The 24,530-nt window shown below is 40.0% G+C and overlaps 3 protein-coding genes across 3 annotated transcripts; all 3 read right to left on the reverse strand.

The window, feature by feature from the left end:
- Positions 1-2,319: 2,319 nt before the first annotated feature.
- On the reverse strand, positions 2,320-4,229 carry rplp2l (ribosomal protein, large P2, like). The gene is made up of 5 exons (XM_041870185.2): positions 4,122-4,229; positions 3,382-3,505; positions 3,191-3,239; positions 2,866-2,961; positions 2,320-2,403 (listed from the first exon to the last, which is right to left on the reverse strand). Exons 2-5 carry the CDS (start codon positions 3,502-3,504, stop codon positions 2,327-2,329), a joined length of 345 nt encoding a protein of 114 aa, XP_041726119.1. The 5' UTR covers position 3,505; positions 4,122-4,229; the 3' UTR covers positions 2,320-2,326.
- Positions 4,230-4,793: 564 nt separating this feature from the next.
- lin7c (lin-7 homolog C (C. elegans)) lies at positions 4,794-10,005 on the reverse strand. The gene is made up of 5 exons (XM_041870184.2): positions 9,846-10,005; positions 8,983-9,101; positions 8,388-8,459; positions 8,085-8,294; positions 4,794-7,542 (listed from the first exon to the last, which is right to left on the reverse strand). Exons 1-5 carry the CDS (start codon positions 9,880-9,882, stop codon positions 7,375-7,377), a joined length of 606 nt encoding a protein of 201 aa, XP_041726118.2. The 5' UTR covers positions 9,883-10,005; the 3' UTR covers positions 4,794-7,374.
- A 1,868-nt stretch (positions 10,006-11,873) lies between these two features.
- Positions 11,874-19,566, reverse strand: bdnf (brain-derived neurotrophic factor). The gene is given in 3 exon segments (XM_041870199.2): positions 11,874-12,635; positions 12,638-12,920; positions 19,287-19,566. Coding segments are annotated over 2 exon segments (807 nt in total). The 5' UTR covers positions 12,900-12,920; positions 19,287-19,566; the 3' UTR covers positions 11,874-12,090.
- Positions 19,567-24,530: the final 4,964 nt, after the last annotated feature.

The following is a 24,530-nucleotide window of genomic DNA, read 5'->3' on the forward strand; positions in this document are numbered from 1 at the left end:
AATGTTGATGTTTTTTGCAGAGGAGATCTTAGTCATCATTTTGCATCTGACTAGAATGTTTGGTGCAGTATTTCTTAAGTGAAAAAATGTGCACGAGGAGTCGTCTCTCTTTGAATGACAACAGGCACTTCATTGAAGAATCCCTACTGTTGACCAATCGCCGACGAGGGGGTGTAGACTTCGGCTTGCCTCAAGAAAAAATGTTGTGTGCCCGAACAACCAAAAACAAACCTTGCTGAGGTCCAAAACGAACAAAAACATCACAAAATGTCGTCATAATATATGCACTGTTTCGGCTGGGAAGCATGCAGACGCCTTTAGTCAAGTGTGGAGGAGGTACCAATGCTGTATTTTACCTAATGAAACCCGTAGCGGGTGGTAGCTGTAACAAAAGGCCCACAAATTTAAAGGCCCAGTGCAGTGAAAAACGTGATTTTCCTGTGTTTTTATATATATTTCCACACTATGAGGTTGGAATAATACTGTGAAATTGTGAAAATTATGATAATGCCCTTTTAGTGTAAGAGTTGTTTGAAAAGACTGCCTGAAATTTCTGCCTGTTTTGGTGGGATGTAGTTTTGGCCTGGTGACATAACCTGGTGGTAAATTAGTTAATAGACCAATAAGAAAGCATTCCAAACCTCTGCCAATAACAGCTAGCTTTCCCTTTTACCCTCCCCACTCAGACCACTCCCAGACAGTCATAGCTAAATTATTGCTTGAGAAAGTGCTCTTTGCTATTAAGATATGTTTCTTTTGGACCATTTCAATTGAAAAAACAATCACAGTAAGGTACTTAATTGTTACCCAGAAATGATTTGATATTGAGATAATAACGGCTGCATTGGACCTTTAAGACATTACATGTTACCCCAGGAAACCCATTGAGGGTGGTAACTGTAAAAAGTATTTACCCAGGATACCCATTAAGGGCAGTAACTATAGAAACAAGGTAGCTTCATTCACATCAGGGGAATTTAGTAACGTGTCAGCAGCCTATTTGCAACGCACCTCGTTTTTGTATTTTGATTTACTTGTTGCACTAGCATTCAGTAGTGTCTATGAATCACATGATTATGAAGGCATAAATGTATGAAAGCGTGTATACTTACATTAAATGTATGTATTTCTGTCCTTGTCTATTAATGCTATGTATTAGCCTGTCATGTTTTATGTGGACCTTAGGAAGAGCAGCTGCTGCTTTAGCAGTAGCTAATGGGTATCCTAAATAAAATACAAAATGCAGACTCATGAGCTCAACATTTCTTATAGTACCCATTCAAGACTTTCAGACAAGTGCCGAGGGGGGCTGTGGTTGTTTCTGGACAGGGCCAGTATCAACAGGGTAAATGGCGCCATCTGCTGTTTTCACACACAAGCAAATACCGAAAACATTGAGTGCCGTAGCAGTCAAACTAGTCAAACTAGTCCACATTCAATGCCACCATCACACACCTTGACTAGAATTCACAAAATAGAATTTGAGTCAAAGAAATGTACAGTAGCTAGCAAATGACTACTTGCATCTTCACCCCTACATGGCTGCACTGCAGCACCAAGCCCAAAAATGGACTAAAGGAGCCTAACGTTACTCCATATAGTCCTAGGACCTTACATGTTCTGTTTAAAGGCGAATTGGCTCTGGAAGCCTAAACAGCCAAATACTCCATAAATCCATACTTTCATATCACATCAAAATAATTTCACAAATGCAAAACACACTTGCTGTACACCGTAAACAGTTGCAGCCGACAGTATTTTTCCTTCGACAACCCGTTTGTGGCATCCATTTACAAACGTTAGGAGACGCAGATGGCCAATTAGCACAGGTAGTAGACCTTCCATCTGTTTTCCGTAATCACACGCTGTAACATGATACTGTATGTTGGTGTGGCAACACTAACCCTACAAACAAAGTGTGATCAATTTAACCATTCGTTTTCATTACATTTCTAGCTGAGATGAAGATGAGGTACTTATACTTCCAAAACAGTACCGCAATTGATGCATGTTAATGTTCAAACTGAGCATCGTCATAGTTGACGTGTACCTATGATGAAAATTACAGGCCTCTCATCTTTTTAAGTGGGAGAACTTGCACAATTGGTGGCTGACTAAATACTTTTTTCCCCCACTGTACTTGTAATGTAATGGAACGGAGTCATGATCAAGGGCTATGCAGCACCCAACTGCTTCAGTGGCCAACTGTGTCCAGATGGAAACAAAATGGTATCCTTTCATTAAGCAAAATACCCAACGCAGAAAATACGCTTAACATTTAGCCTTTTCCTCTTTTTACAAAGTTTATTTCTGATTTTGAACAAGTTTAGTCGAACAGGCCGAATCCCATGTCGTCATCAGATCCCTCTTCAGACTCCTCCTTCTCTTCCTTCTTCTCCACAGCTGTAAAGAGATCACAGTAATCAATTAACAATACCATCTTTACCAAATACATTGTCTGAAAACACAGATATTCAAAGCTATAGTGAAAGTAATAATCTAATAAAGAGTTTACCAAAAGACATGTTCATAAACAAAATAAACTACCCTTTATGTACTAGTAATGCGCTGATCAACAATTTATCAATCCGAAAATGACCTGTTTTTAAACGATCCCATACTACCAGCCTTGATGTAACTAAAATTAATGACCCCCCACCAATTAAAAAACGCATGCATTTCGCAATGAAACAGTTTAATGCTGGTAAGTACTACAAGATTTCCCATGTATTTAGTAATGGCAAATAAGCTTTAGCTCGACTGACCAAGTGGCCCATCGGTATTGAGCTGACCCACACATCAATATCTATAATTTAACGGACATCCAAAAGGAGAACACTCATGTGGGCTCTGATGTATGCTCACCTGCAGCGGGGGCAGCGGCTCCAGCAGCAGCGGCTCCACCTGAGCTGGCCACTGCCACAGCACCACCTGCTGGCATACTGGCCAGTTTACCATAGCCTGTCAGAAATTACAGTTAACGGATTTAACTACAACTTTAGTGATGTATATACCAATAACACTAAAACAGTGGCAGAAAAGCCTTGCTAGAGTTTCAAAGCAAATTTCTATTAGATTAAACCACCAGTGTGCTCAGTCCAGACTGACCATCAGGTTCTAATTTTAAGTCGATGTGTTCACTTCAGTGACTTTTCATTATGCATTGACAGTGGACAGTTCTGCGACTCACCTTGGGCAATCACCTCCTCCACATTTTTGCCACCGAGTTCAGTGACGACCTGAAGGCGAAGAGAATAGGGGTCTGGAATTAGTGTTCCATAGATTACAAGCATGTATTTTGCTTGAGCTCAACTTTCAGAACACACACAAGTTCTCTTTCACTCAACACTAAGATAAGGTAAAACGTGATATTAAACATACTTTTTCCATGCGCGTGTTGTCAGCCTCAATGCCGACACTTTCCAGGATCTTCTTGATGTCAGCAGCCTGTGGGCTGGCATTACCACCAAGGGCAGAGAGCAGGTATGCAGCAACGTAACGCATTCTGCAATACAGATCATGATGCAGTTATACATCATATGCCAAAAAAAAAGAGGGCATTCAAAAATAAAATATCCAATACAGTTAAGTTACTTTTGACAAACACAAGTAGTACACATGTACATATGTCTCAAAAGGGAACTTAGCAGAATAACCCTATAACATGCAGAAACAATTAACACTTGTCCATGTCATGCCCCCAGAGCATCTAGTAACGTTAACTAGATAAGAGGTTAGCAAATGAGCTAGCTAGCACACTGTCCACAAAGATCCAGTTAGTGAGGTTGTCACTGATAAATGTTGTTTCTTCAATCAGAATTTTAAGATGTGTCATTGAAGAACTCCCTCGCGAATAACGTTACCAATCAATGAGCTAGCTGTAGTTTTGGGCCTTGTTTCTTTGCGGGAAACAGTAAGAGCGAGTACACATGGTGACATGTCATGGCTGTTAGGTAGCATGCTAACTGCCTAGCATACTCATCTCCAATACATTATTTGCTGTCCAATTTTAGGTTAGGGTAAGAAAAATATTTGAAGGGAATGCCTACGTTATGGTGCCGTGTTGGACTTATTTTCACAGGGTATATATATATACTAAATTGTCTTTAGAAGACACTCACTTGACACGGAGAAGGCAGACGCGTGTTCACGACGAGATTTGCACAGGCGGAAAGGAAGTTCCAAGGCAGGGAGGAAACGGAAAAACGCTCGATGGGCGGGGAAATCGAATGAATTTTGATTGGAGGAGAAAATTACCAACAGGGTGCACTTGATTTGCAAGGCGAAGTGAGGAGAGGGTCTGGAGGCCGGGCGGCGTCAACACAATGAAAAATGTCAGGAAAATGTGAGCGACAGGCAGATAAAAAAATACAAAACATTTAGGGAAACTGGAATCACTACATGATGAAAATGATGCGCCCCTGTAAATGTAAGTGATTGGTCCACTGTCCCGTCCAGCAAAGTGCCATTGACTCTGTGGTCCATAACGGGTCCTGGACAGGGAGCTGGTACTGTGCTGTGACCTTAGAACGGACACGTAATTCGGACTACATTAGTACCAACATAGTGCCATACTCTGTGAACGGGCACAGAGCACTTACTATAGTACCATTATTGCCTCTTGCAATATGAGATAATATGGCATCTTCAAAAGTTGGTATCAAACAAAAAACGTAGGCTTCCTAAACAAAAAGGTTAAAACTACTTATGCATTAAAGGAAATGCACAATAAAAGTGATAGTAATATTTTTTGTTGTTGAGAATAAAAAATAAGCAAATAAAACAACATAACAGATGTTCATGGTATAATTTATTTTGTGCAGTTTTCAATCTAAATAATTTGGATCTAAATAATTATATACATCCACAATAAATGTAACACAATACAAATGGAAAGAATAAACTGAGAGCAGCACATTTTGTAAGTAGGCCTAACAGTCCAAAACAAGCAAACATTCAATATGATATCAAATAGTTCTGATAAATGTTGCAAGTTTGGTCTTGGTACTCGAAACAAGGACATAACACAGTCAGAAAAGGAATACAAATAATTTCTAGATTTTTTTCTCTCTCATGAAAATCACTTGTAAAAAATAAAAATATCAAAAGAAAACACTTACAAAAATATTCCATTGACCCTTCCAAAGTATAAGAAGGTAGAAACCTGAGGGGTGTTTCACGAAGCTCTAGGAATTGGCAAGGTAACTGTCCTGAACATTCTGATGAAACCATTAATGTCAGTCACAAGGACAACATTTCAGTTATCATATTGAGGGGCAAGCGGACACCCATGTGGCTATGGGGTGCCAAATCTGCTAAGCCTTTGCTTATTTTTAAACATATTTTTAAAAGAATGAATAGAACATACAATATTTTATTTATGAAATGAAGAAAACTTTAGAGATAAGGAAATATAAAAGGTTTCATGATTTAGATTAATACATTTTATTCAATTAAGCAAAAACGTTAAAATATTAGTAAATAAAGACCCCCAGTGTATAAAAAAAATCTGATATCCTCCACTTGCAGTGCCCTTTATCAGAGCCAGATCTTTCCCACATAACTGTTTATCTGAATATTATGAATCTCAAGCTGAAAGTAGCCAACAACTTGAACATGATCATCCATATTTTAAGGATACACATATGGGCTTTCTATTTTATCAATATAACTGGAATTGCACAGTACATTCATGAGGTGACCATCATAAGATAAAAAGACAAACTATACTATTCAGGTGAAAACGAGCATATCTGAAATTGAAATCAGTGATGCCAAATTAAGTTCACATCTTAAAGGGATAGTTCACCCAAATGGCACATTTACCTGATTTTATAGATCAACAAGTAATTATTCGAACCTGAAAGTCAGCAACCAAAAAGATGGCTTTGTTTACTTAACCACAGCGCAGCAACAGCATAGCAACATTATTGGTCTTTATTATTAACTGTATTAGTGAAGGTGGGTTTCACATACCGGTAGATCACATGCATTTTTTAATGAATGCCATTCAATAATGGGTTTACTCGTGTTGAAAGATCGCATGTAGCACCCTAGTGCAATACTGTTGTTTTCTCGTTTATACTTTTTGGAAACGTCAGTTTATGTTGGAAAACATTGGAATGTTTTTGGTCGTCACTGCGACAAGTTGGCCGACCTACTGTAAACCCACCTTGAATGAGTTGGCCACACCGTTGAAGTGTGATTAGAGCAAAGTAACTCAAAGAAATGAGGCAAAAAAATGTGGCTATTCTGCTGACCCGGTTCGTGAAATACCCCTCTGGTTTCAAAAGGTTCTGACTTATTGCTCTTTTGAAATATTTAAAATGTCAGGTTTGCCTAAGGTCTCAAAATGGTATACTGTCCCCCCTTACTGTCATAAGGGGAAAAGGTTATCTGAATTGTAAAAGACAGCACAGCATCTCAGTAAGCCTTCTCCCAGCCCACTGAAAACATCTGCATTTGAAGGCTCTAAATCATTCATGGGATGCAAAACTTAGAAGTTGCTGAATATTTTATGAGACAGCAAAATAATTTTTTTAAGCTTGTAAGACAGTGAAAACATCAGCATGAGGTTAAAAATAAATTCAGAGAATGCATTATTTAATTCCTTAACAATTTAAGATTAGAACACTAAACAGAGATCTACCTAGCGTTCACACCTGTTATTTTCAGGAGGAAAAACAAAACAGAGACAATGGTAAAACATACCCGCCTCCATTTAGCCTTCATATACTGGTAAACACAAAATGTCTATATCAATTTACACACAATACCTAATTTCTTCGATAATATATATATTCTATACCCCTTATATCCCAGAAATGTGTTCTATTTCAACCAGTTTTCCTTTCGCGCTCAAAAATAGCAGGTGTGAAGTTTGCATTCCTGCAAATGCTTAGTAAACCTGGCGTTCAAATGTTGAATCATCTGACCTTAGTTTTGTACCCAAATTAAAATGAGGGTAATTTGAATGACAGTACAAGTTTAAATACATATGTATTGCCCTGAGGCACTTTATAAAGGCTGTAAAAAAACAAAAAACATCTCTTCAGTCAAAGGAACCTTTGTGGTGGGTCTCACAGGTCCTCAAACGGCATCCAATATGTCAGTCCAAAATGTAATGCACATGTAAAGCGTGAATGACCAACTACTTGTAGAAATATGATAAATCTAGTGTTTGCCATGAGTCGTAGTGTGGAGGACAGTGTAAGAAGTTGCAGGGGTAGGGTGTAGAAAAGGTATAAATATAATATATGTGGATACAAACTAAACTTGGTTTAGTGTGCTAAGTTTTAGGAGAAAGTTAAAATTGTGACAGATAGCTGGAACGGGGTGAAAGATAAGGGAATTGTGTGCCAGTGATGAAAAACACTATTGGGGATAGCTGTTCTGTTGCCGGCGCTTTGCAGACCTCATCTTCTCAAAGCGGGATTCCATTTCCTCAAGGACTTTAGGAGTGTACCTGACCACCAGCTTCACAGTGCCCTGGGCAGCTTTGAGAAGTTCCACAGCTTTTTCATGGTGCTCCCCCTCCACACTCTGTGGAAAGAAGAGAGAGATAGATAAAAGGAGGATTCATTTCAATAACAAACAAAATTATGTGACCGCATATGATAAATGTATATTGATAGTGGCCGTGTCCGAAATCTGGCTTACCTACTATTTACTTCAACTGCATACTGTGTATTAATCGTACTACATACTATTAAGAACGTACTGTTTAGTAAAAACGAATGCAGTCAGAAAAATATAACAGCATACTAGGCTCATCCTACATCATCTAATGCGCAATTGCGTTGATTCCCTACATTCGTTCATTTTGGTACAGCTTGTCCCCTCAGCTGATTATCAGCTGTTGTCAGACGTGGGCCTCGAAATACGATTATTTTCCTCAAGTGTGCAGCGAATTCTACTAGATAAAAAGCCAAAATGAGTATGACATCCTGGAATTTTTTAAGCACTCAATTTTTTAGAAGTTTCACATACTATAAAACTTTATTTTTCGCCTTCACAAAATGCCTACTATTTAGAACGCAAGTACGGGTATTCGGACACAGCCAGACTGCATAAATGACACGTACCACCCCATTGACAGAAAGAAGCTGGTCGCCTCTCTTGAGGCCCCCGTGGCGGTCGGCGATTCCCCCAGGAATGATGCGTGAGATGTAAATAGGAGAGTTCTGTTCCTTCCCTCCCATTATATTGAAGCCAAGTCCTTCCTCAGTCTTAGGTAGCTCCACCACACGAGGGTGTGAGTGCCCCTCACTGGCCGCAAACGCTGCAACTGTGGCCTACAGGGCAAGAGAGGAGAGGTTGTTAACCCGGAAACAGATTGTTGCCTACAGAGTTTTTGTTTAATATTGGTTGTTGTTGTTTTGACATACCTTGGCTGTGGCATTGGCCCTGACTTCAGGGCTACTGTTTATGTCCACTGTCTCATACACATGTTCATACACCTAGGGAGTTGTTTAGAAAAGGCAGAAAGAAGGATGGTCAAATGCAAACTGCAAAGCTGAATTACTTCCTTCAAAAAGTCTGACATGTTAAATATTGAGATTGTGGTAGTTCTTGCTGTCCAGGGTTCCAAGCTATTAATTAATCCTCAGACTGGATAGCTAATTTTGTAATCACAACATTGAAAATAATGCTTTGTGATACACTGACATTGAAGGAATGACAAATCTTACATCAGAAGTCAAATAACTAGCCTATAGGCAGCAATCAAACAATTCATTTTTTTATAGGCCTGTCTGTGTCAGACCCATCTCATAAGAGTACACAAATCAGAGCCTGGAGGTCCAGAGTACTGCTGTTTTTTTTATTTTTTTTCACTCACCTGGTGCCCCAGGTCTGAATCACTCACCCTGATTGGAATTAAAATCAGCAGTACTTCTGGCCTTGAGGTCCAGATTTGGCCACATAATTTGAGTTGAACTTTGAAGGGTGTGAAGGGCATTTAATGGCATAGTCTCAGCTCACCTCTCGCACAGCATTACAGAACTCGCTCTGCAAGACCCTTTGCAGTGCCTGCAGTTTTTGGGGTGGCACTTCCCCCGTCCTCTGGAGCTTGTCAAGCAATTCAATGGCTCGAGAAATGTCTGTTGGGGAGAAAACATGGAGACCACCCACGTCAGAAATCTTACCAATAACTAACCACATCGATTTAGAGACTTTGGTTTGGGAAATACTTGCTTTATGCAGATGATCTAACACTCCAGCACAAGAGCAATTGAGTCTGTTGGTTTTTGATTTTGTAGATTGATGAAGTAAATATGTCACTGCACAGGGTATTATGATACAGGCATAGCTGATCATTACCAAATCTTGATCACACCGCTTGTAAACACATGGTAGAAATCAACGGACAGGGACATAACTTTACAACTTGTATCATCACGACTGCAAGCAACATAGTCCGGGTTTTCGGACGCAACATTTCCAAACAAACTAACCTAGCTAGCTAACGTACTTACTGGACGCTGAACTTTTGTTTGGGACTGCTAACATTACTAGGCGCTACAAGGTACCTACCCGTCTTTGAGGATGGCTATCTTGTTAGCTAAATTTGCTAGCTGGCTACAACATTAGCAACTCAGCCCATCTGTCTTTCAGAAAACTAAAGCGATGATATTGGCATAATCTATTTTTCTTTCGACGTTTGAGAGGGCTATTTATTTGAAGATTAAATGACTAGCGCTAGTTATCTAACAGTTAGTTAACTCAAATTAAATTCCAGATTAGCTAGTTGTTAACTAGCTAGCCATCTGTTTGGCTAGTATGTGTATTTTCATCGGTTTAACTATTATTATTGATCAAGCAATCTGTGTGGTTTGACGTGTTACCTCTTTCCAGTCGGACAGGTTCCCCCAATGAAGCCATAATAGCCAAAATCCGACACTCTTCAGGAGAAATGATCAGGCTAGCAAATATCCACTCCGCTACAAACCACAGATTAGAGCTTTATTGACGGGGATTGATGTTGCGCCAAGGACACGCAATCGACGCAATCCCTCTGCGCAATATGCGGTCAATGTGCCCAATCCACAAACCGGGGAAAAACTGAGAAGTCATACATCACTAATGTTTTATTTGATATTTTAGAAAATTTGGTGTCACAAATGTATAACCTGCAATATTTACAGCTTTTCAATGGTTATTTAAATTATATATATTAACGTATAGTTATTAAAATGTCTTATCTGATCATTATTCATAACCCAAAAAAGATTTGTTTGTAAATGTCTTTGTAAACCTACAATGTTGCTTCAATATGTTTAAAACCATCATTTTGATCTCTGTCAGTGCTTGCATCATGTATGCATTTCTATTGATGAATTTCCACTTCTCACACCAATAGGGAATGTGCCTACTGAAAGCTGAAACACCAAATAGGCCTAGTAATCATTACTATGTATTAAACCTGTGTTACCTTATCATAACTGCAAAACTGAGGACATAGACTATTGACCCACTGTTTATGTTTTTGTTGTGATAGGAGACTTGTAAACACATTATATAAGCCTATAATGTGATTTTGCTCTCATAAAATGCAATTTCCTGACTACTATAGATATATACTAGAATTTAAGTGCTATTTGTGTGTGCAAATCTTATGGAATATACCTTGAATGCACTTTTATTGTTATCTTTTATTATCACAATTAGGCATCTTTTGGTATCCTTTGTGAGAGAATGTTTCTATGGGACATGGACACCTACCTGTGATGATGGGACAGGGTTGAGATGGCCCATCCAAGGAATTCACCAGTCAAGGATCCTGTCTTCAGGCTTGAGAACTTTCGAATGTAATTATCATCAAGCTCTAAGAGGCCATCAGAGATCAGCTTGTAGCCTAGGCTATACGACGTAGACTTATGGGCCTACTATATGTTCTGATTCTTTGTGTGGTTGATTGATTATATATTGAGGCTTTTATAACCAAGCCAATGCTGATGAAAATAAAATCTATCTGTGTTCTATTTGTTTGTCTGTCTGTTTGTCTGTCTGTCTGCTATAGGAGGACAAGCTCATTGTAATGGCTGTAATGGAATAAATGGAACATTGTCAAACATGCGGTTTCCATATGTTTTGATACCATTCCATTTATTCCATTCCAGCCATTACAATGAGCATGTCCTCCTATAGCTCCTCCCACCAGCCTCCTCTGGTCTGCATGCAAGCAGACAGGCAGGTACGTAGGTAGGATGGTAGGTATGCATGTAGGAAGGTAGGTATTTATGTATCTGTCTGCCGATCTGTCTGGCCGATCTGTCTGGCTGTCCGTCCGTCCATTCATGTTTTCATCTAATGTTTATGCAGTGTAACTAGAAATGCAGGGTTCAAACTTTATTGACATTGGTTTTGTTTTTCAGTTGCCTATAGTCATTTTTATTTCTTCAAATATTTCAATTTAATATTGCAAACAACTTCACAACATACAAAATGAATTATATTAATCCAGAAACATATGTCAATGAATAAATGTTATATTCTTATATTTTGTCCTCTGGTGGGGATAAAAAAATAAACAGCAAAGCTTTGACAACAGCACCTTGACATAGTATGTAATTCCAACATTACCTTGAGAAGTTTAGAACAGTAAACAGATAAAGTACTGAGGAGGAAAACCCTTTTACTGTTGAGTATGTAAACGGAATGTTTTGGTCAGTATCATATCCTTTTTTCTTAGGTGGACAAATTCTCAAATCACAATTGAAGCAGCATGCAATTTTTTTTTTTTATGGAACTCGTCCTCACCCTCTCCCTCATCCACACCGCTCTTTTCCTTCTTTCTCAAATTCTTGGCAACGTAAACAAACCACAATGTCTTGAGGAATGTGATATAGTAATTTAAACTGGGCGCAAATTACTGATCAGATCTTTTTTTAATTGTTTACAAGGTCATGAATATGTTCAATAAATAGACTGTAGTATCACTTTTACTGTATAAACGTCATCTTTTTTTACATGCAGTCCATAAAATCTTCATTTGACGGAATAATTTACCCTGTTATGTATATATACAAATAGATATTTTCTCTTTACTCTCTTTTTTAAACTCTCAATAAAATATATACATTATATACACTATCTTCCTCTTTTAATGGTCAATGTGCATACACATGATGTGTCTATCCGTATAAACCGCCAGCCAATCTTCTTTTTGCTATCCATGGTGAGCGCTCGCACGTAGGACTGGGTTGTCCTGCATTGGGAGTTATAATGCCTCTTGTCTATTCCACGGCAGCCCTCCTTTGTGTACCCCATAGGGTTACATTTGGTCTCATAAAAGTATTGCTTCAGTTGGCCATTGGGGACAGGGACCTTTTCCAGGACGGTAACTGTCTGCCCAGACATGTCTATTGCTGTCTTTTTGTCCACAGCTGTCACCCACTGGCTAATACTATCACACACACTCAGCTCTCCACGCCGCGATGGGTCAGAATGCCGCCGCACCCTCATGGACATGTTAGCGGCGTCCAGGTAGTTTTTGTATTCCTCCAGGAGAAAAAGCAGCGGTGGCTCTAAAGGCACTTGGTTGCTGATCATCACCCGCGATGCATACAGGTCGACATCCTTGGTCTCCGTGGTGACCACAGAGGAAGGACCCCCTCCTCCCTGGCCCTTGTCAGCCCAGCCCCCTGCTGAGCTGCTTCTCCTTCCACCTCCAAGAGCTCCTCAATCACCTGCTCAAACGTGTCTGTGAGCGAGGGCAGTCCCCCATGCTGGCCCGGCCCACCCCCGCTCTGTGGAGTCCCATGGACCCGGCCGGCCGTCACTGCAGCACCCAAGTAGCCTTCTGTTCGGTGGCCCCGCATACCCAGGGCGTCTCTCATGGGAGCAGCTCTCATGCAACTGAAGTATGAAATAACCATAGTAAGGAACAGGATGGTCATCACTCTTCTAACCTGGTGGAACTAGAGAGAGAGAGAAAGAGAGAGCAAGAGAGAGAGAGATGAGAGGAGAGAGAGGATGAAATGTTAGTGCAACTCTTATGTATATACTGTTATGTAGCTATATTATGTATTATATAATATATCAACAGTTTTCTTCCATACATTGAGTTATCAGAGTTCTGTGCTTATACAATGTACTGTACATAATACACTCATTATTACAGTATTCCATAATTTCTCAAGGTTGGATCACAATCTAATTGTTTTCCTTTCAGTCATTACTAAGCACCATTAGATGATGCATGCCTACCATCTCCCCCATTACTACCAGAGTATCACATTTCTCCTCCAGCTGCAAAGAAAGCCATCAGTCTGACACCACCATGAGTGCCCACTACTATTTGGCCAACTTGCAAATAACAGTTTAAATAATCACCATACATGATTGGATATTTTTTAAACATAACAACCCAGACCTAGTTGAATTAATTGTGCATGTAACCGATTGTGCTGTTCTTGTGAATTCTGTATTTTCTGTCTCCTCATACAACGTTACAATATTTCCCACAAAGGACCCAGAAGCAACATTAAGGGCTGCTGACACCAGCGTTTTCAACTGAGGCCAAGTTTTTTCAGACTGGAAGTGGAGTGGCTAGGCATCATGCTTTAAATGCCAAAGCATTAGATTGCTAATGATCTCCTAATGGTCCATCCTACTATGAAGTGCAACCCAATATCAGCATCATTTTCTCTTCAACAACGACAAACAACAACCCCCATTTTTTTAAACAATTATGTTAAATTGATAAGGCAACTACAGTATGTCTTCATCATAATCATCATCATCACCATTATCATCATCATAATCTTTCTCATATTTTGATGTTGTCATCCCTCGTATTTTCGATTGGCAGACATGTATCATAAATGCTATGCGGCCTGAATACTTTTTTTCAGTGTAGCTATTGAACTGGCAAGTTATATCATGTTTCCAATCCAATGTCATGTATTGTAGCCTAACCAGTGTCATGTGTTATCCTGACTTCACACCACATTTCCCACAGGGTTAATAGAGACTTGTTGATCGATTGATTGGTTGAATTCATGAGTGTTTCTGACATGGTTCTGATAAGTGACTGTTTAGTTTGTGTGATTTTGTAAAAGGCAACCAATCTTTGTTGTAATATTACCATCAATATGCTAAACTTGATAGGGTAAAATTGGGAACAGGATTTATGAAGGGACATAGAGATGTTTAAATAGATGAATGCTGAGAGAGAGCAGTAGTGCTAGCAGAGACTGAGAGAGAGTCAGTAAAGTACTGGTTAGAAATGTGAAGAGAGGTAATGTTCTTGGATCCTGACACACTCACATACCAGTTCTATCAGATGCATACTATGTACAGCTGCTCACATAAATTTGGTAAACAGACATTGCAAGGAAAAGAACGCCACAAGGGCCCAACAGAGCCAAAATATACCAGTATACACACACACCCTAATCCTCATCCTTTACCCATAGCTCACAATAGCATCTCTTACCTTTATGCCCTATGAGTCACAGCAATTCAACATATCCACGGACATCCCAGACCCAGAGTTAAACATATGAAAACAACCACAATATAAAAAACCTAGCTCTTGCTCTCCAGAGGGGGGCATTTAAAAATAGCCACGGCAGGGCTTTGACTGCACTCTGCATGCCGTCCTCCTTGTGTCCCGACCTGATGCAGGAATACGCTCCAAGCAGATCCGCTCCCGAACCAGGCAGTGTGGCGGACGGAAGGACCTTAGCAGAAGGGAGGGGCATGCCCCACCTAAAAAGCATTTGTTTCATTCTTAATTGGTGTCTGGGGCCGCGGCTGCGATTAGCCAACGCCACCGTGACTGCCATAGAGATATTGCATCTATAAATAGGCGTGCTGGGAGTCTCACAGTCTCGATTCAGAATATCACATCCTTCTCCTTAATGAGCCGCTGAGTCCCCAAGCTCAGTGACGCGTTTCTCCAGAGCGTGAGTGTGTGTTAGAGGGAAGGGAGGGGATGGAGGAGGAGAGGAAAGGAGGGCTTGGTTTGTATGTGTTTGGAGGGGGATGGGGGCATCTTTCCTCTTACCGACAAAACAACCTTGGAGACAAAACGCAGCCAAGCAAACATAGATGAGCAGGAAATCATTCCGACATTTTCTCAATATTGTAATTAGAAAATAATAATTCATAAGAGGTAATCCTTTATCATCCGATAAAGTGTTCCTGTGACCTGTAAAATCCCATCATCAGGCTGCCCCATTGTCATTGGCTAAAGATGGTAACAGCTGTTGTTCAATGATCAAGGAAAACAAATACATGGACTGAAATCCCATCACACTGCTTATAGATACATGAACTGATTTCCTCATCAATGTCACAACCCAAACATACATTTCCTCCCAGGTTGGGGAAACCTGGGGTTGGGGGTCCATCTTCATGTAGAAGATGCTGCAGCAGAGGTAGTAGTCCTTCTTTCCTGACAGATCACTGGGGCTAAATTGAAGTAACAGGGGGTGGGGAGTCAGTGCAGGCATCATTTCGCAGCGTAACAACCACAGATGACGTCTCTCACTAGGCCTCCATAGGGGAGAGGATAGAGGGGAGGTGTGTTGGGGGCAGTGCCACTCATCAGTGTGCAATTGCCTGCCAGTCCTCTGGGCCTCCTCACACCGGGAACAACAAATAATTTATTTCTAACTCGGCTATTTCCTGTTTCCATCAGGAAAATCAATATGGCTTATGCTCTCAATCAGCATCCTGTTAAAATGCAATCTAGCCGATGAATCACTTTATTGCTGTGGGACTGGCTCAGAATAACAGTACTCTCTGAGACCTATCTAATTCAAACCAAAGTAAAAGTGATTCTCACCATGGCTGGTATGTTCTCATTTAATATATTAGATTTGAGAATATCTTCAGCTCTGAATTGGATTTTACGCTCCAATTTTTTAATCTCCAGGTAATCAGTGCACTGATATTTAATTCTCATGTACTGTATATGTACAGTATGGGTGTGGGAGAGAGAACAAGCAAACTTCCACACTCTATCCAGCCATAACATATATTCCGTAATATCAAGATTTGCATGAATAAAATCAGTCCTTTACAGTTGCATTTGGTGCATTCAGAATGTTCATAGATAATAGTTGACGGATTTCCACATAGTGGCAGGGCTTTGCGATAACACATTCAGATGAGCACCTGTTCAATTGTTGTGAGAGAGGCAGGCAAGGCTGGACGGTTGGGTTTAGAGACAGTTAGGTGCCTTGCAGTGTTTGCTCTTCGTGCCAGGTGGGGATTATAATGAAAAATCCCCCTTTGACAGATGCTGGAGTGGATTCGCAAACACAATGGTGTTTCAAACCCATGTACAAAACTCAGCACATGACAACATATTACTTCATATTTCACTTACACTTAACTTACACAGTCATGAATGTAGGCAACATTTCTGTGGCAAAACATACAAACTTTCATTTTCAAAGAGACAATTTCTCAAGATTCTTGTCTTAACACGCCTCTCTTTTCCAGGGCAAAGTTAACAAATGTTTTCACTTTCAAAACACACTGTCAAGTAAGTCACTACGAGGGGGAAAATACCCTTTGTCCAGATGATCCAAGATCCCTGTACATCAGCTTGTGCTATGGCTACACCAATGAACATGTTTTCCTATCCAGTCCATTCAAATATGACCTTTGGATGTGCTCCAAATAAACCTACCTAAAAGAGAATGCTTCATTTATATGAACTATATATTTTGGAAACATACTAGAGGACTCAGTCACAATATACAAATATAACGCCATTATCCTTTCTTTCAGTAATAGCTAACAGATGCAACCAAGAAACCACGTGGAAGCCTGTTTTGAGAGATCTGACACTTGCAAATAGCATCTTGAAATGGATAAGTATAATTTACTGTAGCTATTCCTCCAGGCAAACTCTGACATAAAATACATGTAATGACCACTTAAAACAAGACATGTTAAGACTGTTGGAATATGTTCCAGTAGATCATGAAGGCCCTAATTGCATATTTTCCATTGACAGATACTGTGGGTGTTGTCCTCCACCACTTCCTCCGGAAACATCCAGTGAGTGTCATTAATGTGGCAGTTTACAAAAGACAGGTCCAATTAAACAATAAGGCACAAGGGGGTGTGGTATATGGCCAATATACCACGGCTAAGGGATGTTCTTATGAACGACGCATCACGGAGTGCCTGGACACAGCCCTTAGCTGTGGTACATTGGCCATATACCACAAACCCCCGAGGTGCCTTATTGCTATTATAAACTGGTTACCAACGTAATTAGAGCAGTAAAAATACATGTTTTGTCACTCATACCTGTGGTATACGGTTTGATAAACTACGACTGTCAGACAATCAGCATTCAGGGCTCGAACTACCCAGTTTATAATAGCCTATATATAACAATATCCTAATATTCAAAGGTTACCCACTTCATACTTAAGCCACTTCCTGATAAACGTAGTACTCTAATAAGTGCAACATTTTCTGTATGTCTAGCCGCAAGTTGCACTTACTACTAATTAGTGGTGCAACATGTTAGCCTGTCAACATGACTGCTGACCAGGTCACACAGGTAACATGATAACTGCTTCAAAACCACAGCCTAACAATATTTTATTATGTGTAAATTGGCAAAAAATTTGTTAAAATCACAAGTTGCCAATTACTAGCCTGTAATACCAGTGTAGGCCATCTTAATTAATAAACAAACATAAGGTCTACATTACATGTCAATGAATCTATTGGCACTGTCAGACAGTGTCCCCACATAGGTCGACAAGCCCAGTACTCTGTGCTCTCTTTGGGATTTTTACAACCCTTAAATAGCTCTTATAAACCCTTAGGATAATCACATTTAGCAAAGTGTGAAAGACATGTCTTGAAGATAATGACTTTCATCAACAGTGCTCAAGTTAGCTTATTAGCCTACTGCACATATTTAAAGAAATCAGTAGTATCTTAAAACGATGTTGATTCCAAGTTGATTGCAAGTGGTCTATACGAACAATAATAAGATAAAGGGTCAACAGCAGCACATTAGACCTAGACTTAGGCCTACTTTAAAACGGGTGTCAAGCAGTTTCCATATATTTGCGCTAGATGGCGCATTAGACCACGAAATGTTCTTAAGACACAGATCTCTCTGTCTCTCGAACACACACACAGGCCTAAACATACACACACACACACACACACACACACACACACACACACACACACACACACACACACACACACACACACACATACACACTTTAAGGCGATAACAAAGTCAGATAGGAAAACATGAACACTTGTAGACTGAAAAAGCAATAGGTTACTAAACAAAAAGAAAATCGGGTTAACCATATGGCATTAATGCATATTTAGTTGTTTTCCAAGTCTGTGCCAAATTGGAGCCTACTTTCAGTGCTATTTGATGCAATTTCCCGAGACAAACTAGCCTACACTACAAAACAGCAATAATCTCAGACAGAATGCAATAAAAGAAATCTCTACACCAAACATTAACAAGGTTTACTTGGTAAACGTCAGTATCGCGGCGCCCTTGGGTTGTTCTCGAGCTAGAGCGCATAAAATGTCATGATTGTGGTATTTTCCGCGCGCTCCTTGATAATTGCCCGACTGCTCCATGTAGGGATTCGTTTTATAATCCCGTATATTCATCCTTGCCTTGTGAGGTTATCCGGATTAAGAGAGAGCTAGACCAACACTGCAGGGTATAGCTGAGCATAGGTCTCAAGTTTCCTATAAACTCTTAATGAGTACATCAAACTTTTTTTTTTTTCATTTGCTTACAAACCTGTCTGGTTTTTGAGAAAATAAAGTCAATTTACAGATAGTCAAAACATGTGTTATCTGAATTACGATGCTATATTATTTATTTAACATAACATTTAGATGCATTGCATTCACGGATGATGGGTTAAAAGAAATAGGCTACAATAGGCCTACAGCCTATGTGGGTAGGCAATGTAGCCTACTCGCCTATTTCTTACAGTGGCAATAGCCAACACGGGCTAAATCTACAACCCTTCACATTAATTAATCAGCTAAACACATCAGAAAACGAATTGATTACCTCCACTGACCACTTTCTTGGTCCCTATTAGAAATTCAATCAGCATAATAACGCCGTTTTTTTAAATTAATGAACAAGAGGATAGAGTTACACGTATCCTCTCTCAAACTGCGACGGAGTCCGTGCGCCTACATGATCCCCAACTTGATTACAATACTTTTAAAACATCTCCCCACTCACAAAACGAGCGAGCATCGACACAGCAGAGCGAAAGTGATCAAACAAGTTTAGAAAAACATACCTTTTACTGCCCAGTCGTAAAGGAGACCATTCAACAGGACAGTGTCATCTGGGATGTTTTGGACAACCCACCGTGTAATTACTTAAGCTATATTTTCCCTGTACTGTCCGACAGCTTCAGGATATCTCTTCAGCTTTGGAGCAAATAGATTAAATTATTGATGGTGGAAATTGCATGGTTGAGGTAATGGACTCCCATGGCTGCGCGGCTCCTTTGGAGATCGCTTAAAACCGAAGGGGTTGCATGTTATATGCTGCGCCGCGACGGCACTACGCGATGAGAGACCTCTTGAGCTTGAAATGACGCCTGTATCCCTTGCAACTACAGTAACTTACTACATTATGACGTTGCAACATGTGACTCGCCGCTGGCTGACTGGTTGCTTGCCACCAAACACGGTTACCAGAGCCCTAAAGTAGGCCTAGCTCTCATCATGCTTTTTATACGCCTTTGGTCGACAGATGGGAGTGGGATAACGAAGGGATTGGCCGTGGATCTTTCTTCCGTGTTTCACTGACATTAGATGTGATATTTTTGTAGCTGTACTGTACATAAAAAAAGAATAACGCATTCAATTCTGTGCCATGTGGCTACATTGCGTGTCATGATAAGATGTGATTAGATCTAAGGCTTATAGCCTATATGTATATGTCTACTACTTTAGAACTCATGAATATAAGAAAACCAATACACTACCCAAAAATAGAGATTCGTATTCCATGCGTTTTACCGGAAATATGGAATTTCTTTAGAAGCACTGTTACTTTAATTGTGAAATTGGACAGAATCACACATTCACTGCTACATAATTATTTAATTAATTTGTTTTAACGAAGGTTGTATGGGATTGATTAAGTCTACAGAAGACTTACGACTAGCAGTGGATAAATTGAATTATCCTTATATAATGTGGAGACAATTATCCCTATACAGACCAGGAGAAGTGTTCTAAATGTAAAAGCTAAGCTGCCTAGCTAGACCTCGTTTTCCAAAGCCTTTGAAATGATTCATCGTCAGATCGATAGGTAGGCTATGCCATGTATGTTATACCAACAAAAACTATGGGTTACAAGTAGATATAACCATCTCAGGGAATGTCCAAAGTTAAGACAAAGAAGCATTTGAATAGGCTAGCCCTCGAAACTGTTGTAACTTAAATTGAAGAAGCAGCATATTCAATCAAAAAATTGATATTTGGCAGACGCTTTTATCCAAAGCGACATACAGTCATGCGTGCACATATAACTTGTCTGTGGGAATCCCTTGTTGTGTTATTATACCAGCGCACAAATATTCATCAACATGGACAGCCCCGCGAACAGCGCGAGAAAAAAAAAAACAGCACCATTGACAGTGCTGCGGTCAGCGCGCCCACGAACTAAACATTCAGCACCATGGACAGCACCTCTATCAACGCGCCGTATACTAAACATTCAAAACCGTGGACAGCACCGCGATTTGCGCGAAGTGAAGGACTGATCGCTGATTGAGAAACAGAGTCACTGAACAGCGCCGCTTCCAGGCAGCCTGTATAATGAGAAGATTCAATGCCCTAGTTGTTGGGATCTATGCAGGCGGAAAGCCTACTGGTAGACACTTTTTGCCATGATACCAATTGTCTCCATTCCCTTTTCCCCTAACATAGAATTGTAAACTTCTCATAACACATAACTTAATCACATGAAAGCAAAAGTCTTATCATTAAATGCAAGGCTTCACAATATTAAAGGTATACATTCAAGACAATGCACACACTTTATTCTGAATATCCCAGCAGTGTTCAATAAGGCTTGATGACTGAAAGTCAATAAACTTGGAAAAGGAAAAAAAAATGTCTCACTTAAATTAATAAAGCTTTTGGCTTAAGCATGCAGTGAGTGTTCTTTAGAGAAGTCAAGTGATGAAGAGAAGAGGTTGTGGGTTCAACCTCAGTCAACAGCTCATTATCCTTGTGGCTTGGACCTCCTCCAATGAAATATTTATTGTGATGTGTTTGCTATATGTCCAACATGATTCTTCTCTGTACAAGTTAATGAGGTGGAGGGTTCTTACTTGGCATATAGTAGTATGGGAGTGAATGCTCACACCTGCTCTGTGATTCACTCCACCTCCAACACACCCGGGGACATGCCAAGATGAATATAGCCCTCCCTGAAGGATCACAGTAGGCGAGGGCAAACTCTGGATGACAAAGAGTTGCATCAGCAATCACTGAGCGACATGACTCCAAAAAAAAAAGCTTGCACAGGGGGCTGTTCCAACAAGGTAATTCATAAATAAATCACTTGGCATCTCATTAGAAGAACAACAACATGGTCTCGCTCATATCTGCAAATTCAGCACAATGCAAGGTGGCGTTCTAAGCAGTGGAACATTCCGGAGACTTGTTACCTAAGAGAGTTTGTTTGAGGAGATTATTTAGCATTTTGTGTAGAACTTTAAAATGAAGTGTAGCGTGTCTGAAATAAAGTGCATCGCAACTGAATTGAAAATGCATAGATGGGTCACGCTCAAGCAAAGTCAGAAAGAGCTAGCCAATACCAAGCACCATGCTGTGCTATGCTATGCAATGCTATCCTATGCTATCCTACGCTATACTATACGTGTCAGTGCTAATGATCTTGCACCTACAGTACAGTATGTGTCTGATGAAGGTCACATTGGGTGCCTGATCAGAACTTACTGCCCCTAAACTCAGACTCAGAAACACTCACTCATGCTAACATAAGACCATTATGTTGTGTTGAGCAGTGAACCAAACTGGTTTTCAGCATGCCACTTTCAGAATAAAAGTTGATTTCAGACAATCACCAATCCTTTTTCAGAAAGTAGACATCATTCTTGAAGTTGAGTGTGGGACATCTCCCACAAGGGTTATCTTTGTCAAAAGAGTTCTCGAGAGTGATGGGCGCTTTACCATGAATGGTGTGGCAAGCCAACATTACCTTGTTTCCCGTCTTTCATAACACTACAATCCTTGGACAGAAGTGGCATATTCCTGCTTTCTTTTCCCCATTGAACAATTTTCTACTTGGAAAAGGGCAGCATGATGAATTTGATTTTTTATATAAATACATAAAGTTAGGCTACTTGAAAGCTACTATGAGGTGGTTTGAGCATGCAATTTAGAGCATGGTGATGGAGCCCTGTTCACTCCCATAGTTTCTCTTAGGGGTTGGTGTCAGTAGGCAGAAATCTGAAGCATGGAATATACAAACTCTCCAGCTTTTACACAATTTTCAATGTAAGCAAACATTGAACTTCATTTTGTAATTTGGGTGAACTAAACCTTTAAAAACTAAAACAGACATCAACTTTTAAACAGATGGTTCTGAAGTCCCTAAACAAATAATTCAGAAATTTTGAATAACCTTTTGAAGTTCAAGTGTGGTTCACACAACATGATAGTCTCCACTTAGCGATCATAAGAAGCACACATTGTGGCACCTTATACCTGCTCTTCACTGACCAGATGCCCAAAACAACACTGATGACACTACACACAGGCATACATCTTTTCACACCTTCTCTTGCCAACTGTGACATAATTCTGACAAGTCAGCAATGCCAAGAGCCACACTGTGACATGAACATTCAATTAAGACACCTTCAGAAGATACCTCTTGGAAGTAATCAGACGATAGAACAACAAGGCTCTGTGGCAGCATCAAAATAGGCATCATAAGCATATCTGCTGAGTATTTGCAACTCCATATCAAAATGCACACTTCAGGGTACAATTAACCCTTTCTCTGTCTCCCATGAAACATAATGAATGTCCGGCTATAGTGTTAAGAACGAGTGGTAAGTTTGAACTCTAGTCTGTCTATGTATATACTGCCCAAACTCTCTCTCTCTCTCTCTCTCTCTCTCTCTCTCTCTCTCTCTCTCTCTCTCTCTCTCTCTCTCTCTCTCTCTCTCTCTCTCTCTCTCTCTGTCTCTCTCTCTCTAACACACACACAACACAAACAAAACAAAAACGTCTGGGGGGATCTAAGCGGAGCTCTTATTTGAGCACAACCCCTAAGTATTTCAATAGGTAAGGTAAATGAGTCACTCCCCTCTGTCCATAACACAGGCATCCAACTTGATGTCAATATCAAAAGTGTGTGGAAAGCCAACCAGGGGTAGAGCTCAGCACCCCATTCCATATTCAAATGGCAGGTATCATGAGTCCAACTTTACCCCATAAGACATCTCAAAGTTATGCTGAACACAGATATTGAATTAGGCTACTGTACAGACACATATGCACAATATGCATACACAACAAATTATTTTACAATTACATCTATTTTTCTGAGCACATTCAGTACAATGCCCTCTCCTTTACTCAATTACATGTAAGAACGGAATTTAGTTGATTGTAAACATGACAATTCCCTTATGCCTCTTTTCTGTTTTCTGATCAGACGCAATTCATCGGACCTCATTGTTCCACACACAGACACACAGACACACAGACACACACAAACACACACACACCGAATTGTCCTGCAGTGGCGTCATGCCAGCAGCCAGTCAGACTCTTGTCTCGTTGGTTACAATTACCGGACAAGCAGCACAGCAAGGTATTGGTTTAGGGAAACAACAACCTCGTCACATTGTGTTGGATCAGCTATTGTAATCGTATATTCCCCATTTTTAAATGAACCAAGATGTGTCTCGGCGTCGTTGAATAGATAAATAGCAGGATTCAAACGTTTCAACCCGCCATAACTCATTATGATGACATGTAACTAGATGGATGGAGGTGCTGATGATGAAGATGATGACGCCGCCGCCGATTATAATCCGATTCTTCAAATATTATTATCATTAGCCTATTAATTTTATGATAATCATTAGCCTTTTGTTCGTTTTGTTTTTTACTGTTACGGAAATGTTAAACTATCCCCTATCAAAATACGCACGAAAAGGATGGAAAACAGATTGTTTTGGTAAAAACGTTGTGTTGAGACTCAGAGTTCCAACTGGAGTGTTATTAACTGTTAGCCTACTTCAGATACTACCATGTAAAATAATAAAATACTTCCGAGAGCTATAGGCTATAGCTATAGCTAGACATGTTCACCTTCTAAAGTTCATGAAAGGTTGACTCGGAAAACGAAACACCTTTTTTATGAACGCAAACTATAAATATCTCTCATCGTCCCTGTGAGTCATCTATAAAGAATGAAACACGCATATTCTGTCAAATATGATGCCACAATAGCATTTAATGTTATTTGGAATGAAACCTAC

This window comes from Coregonus clupeaformis, unplaced genomic scaffold, assembly GCF_020615455.1.
Source record: "Coregonus clupeaformis isolate EN_2021a unplaced genomic scaffold, ASM2061545v1 scaf0950, whole genome shotgun sequence".
Classification (NCBI taxonomy): Eukaryota; Metazoa; Chordata; class Actinopteri; order Salmoniformes; family Salmonidae; genus Coregonus; species Coregonus clupeaformis.

Excerpts from the sequence above, each read along its gene's own strand:
- rplp2l (XM_041870185.2), bottom strand. The coding sequence starts at position 3,504 with ATGCGTTACGTTGCTGCATACCTGCTCTCTGCCCTTGGTGGTAATGCC. Across the intron at positions 3,240-3,381 it reads ACAACACGCGCATGGAAAAA|GTCGTCACTGAACTCGGTGG; the intron begins GTATGTTTAATA and ends CTTCGCCTTCAG. Across the intron at positions 2,962-3,190 it reads GGAGGAGGTGATTGCCCAAG|GCTATGGTAAACTGGCCAGT; the intron begins GTGAGTCGCAGA and ends AATTTCTGACAG.
- lin7c (XM_041870184.2), bottom strand. The coding sequence starts at position 9,882 with ATGGCTTCATTGGGGGAACCTGTCCGACTGGAAAGAG. Across the intron at positions 8,460-8,982 it reads TCTGTAATGCTGTGCGAGAG|GTGTATGAACATGTGTATGA; the intron begins GTGAGCTGAGAC and ends ACAACTCCCTAG. Across the intron at positions 8,295-8,387 it reads GGGCCAATGCCACAGCCAAG|GCCACAGTTGCAGCGTTTGC; the intron begins GTATGTCAAAAC and ends CTTGCCCTGTAG.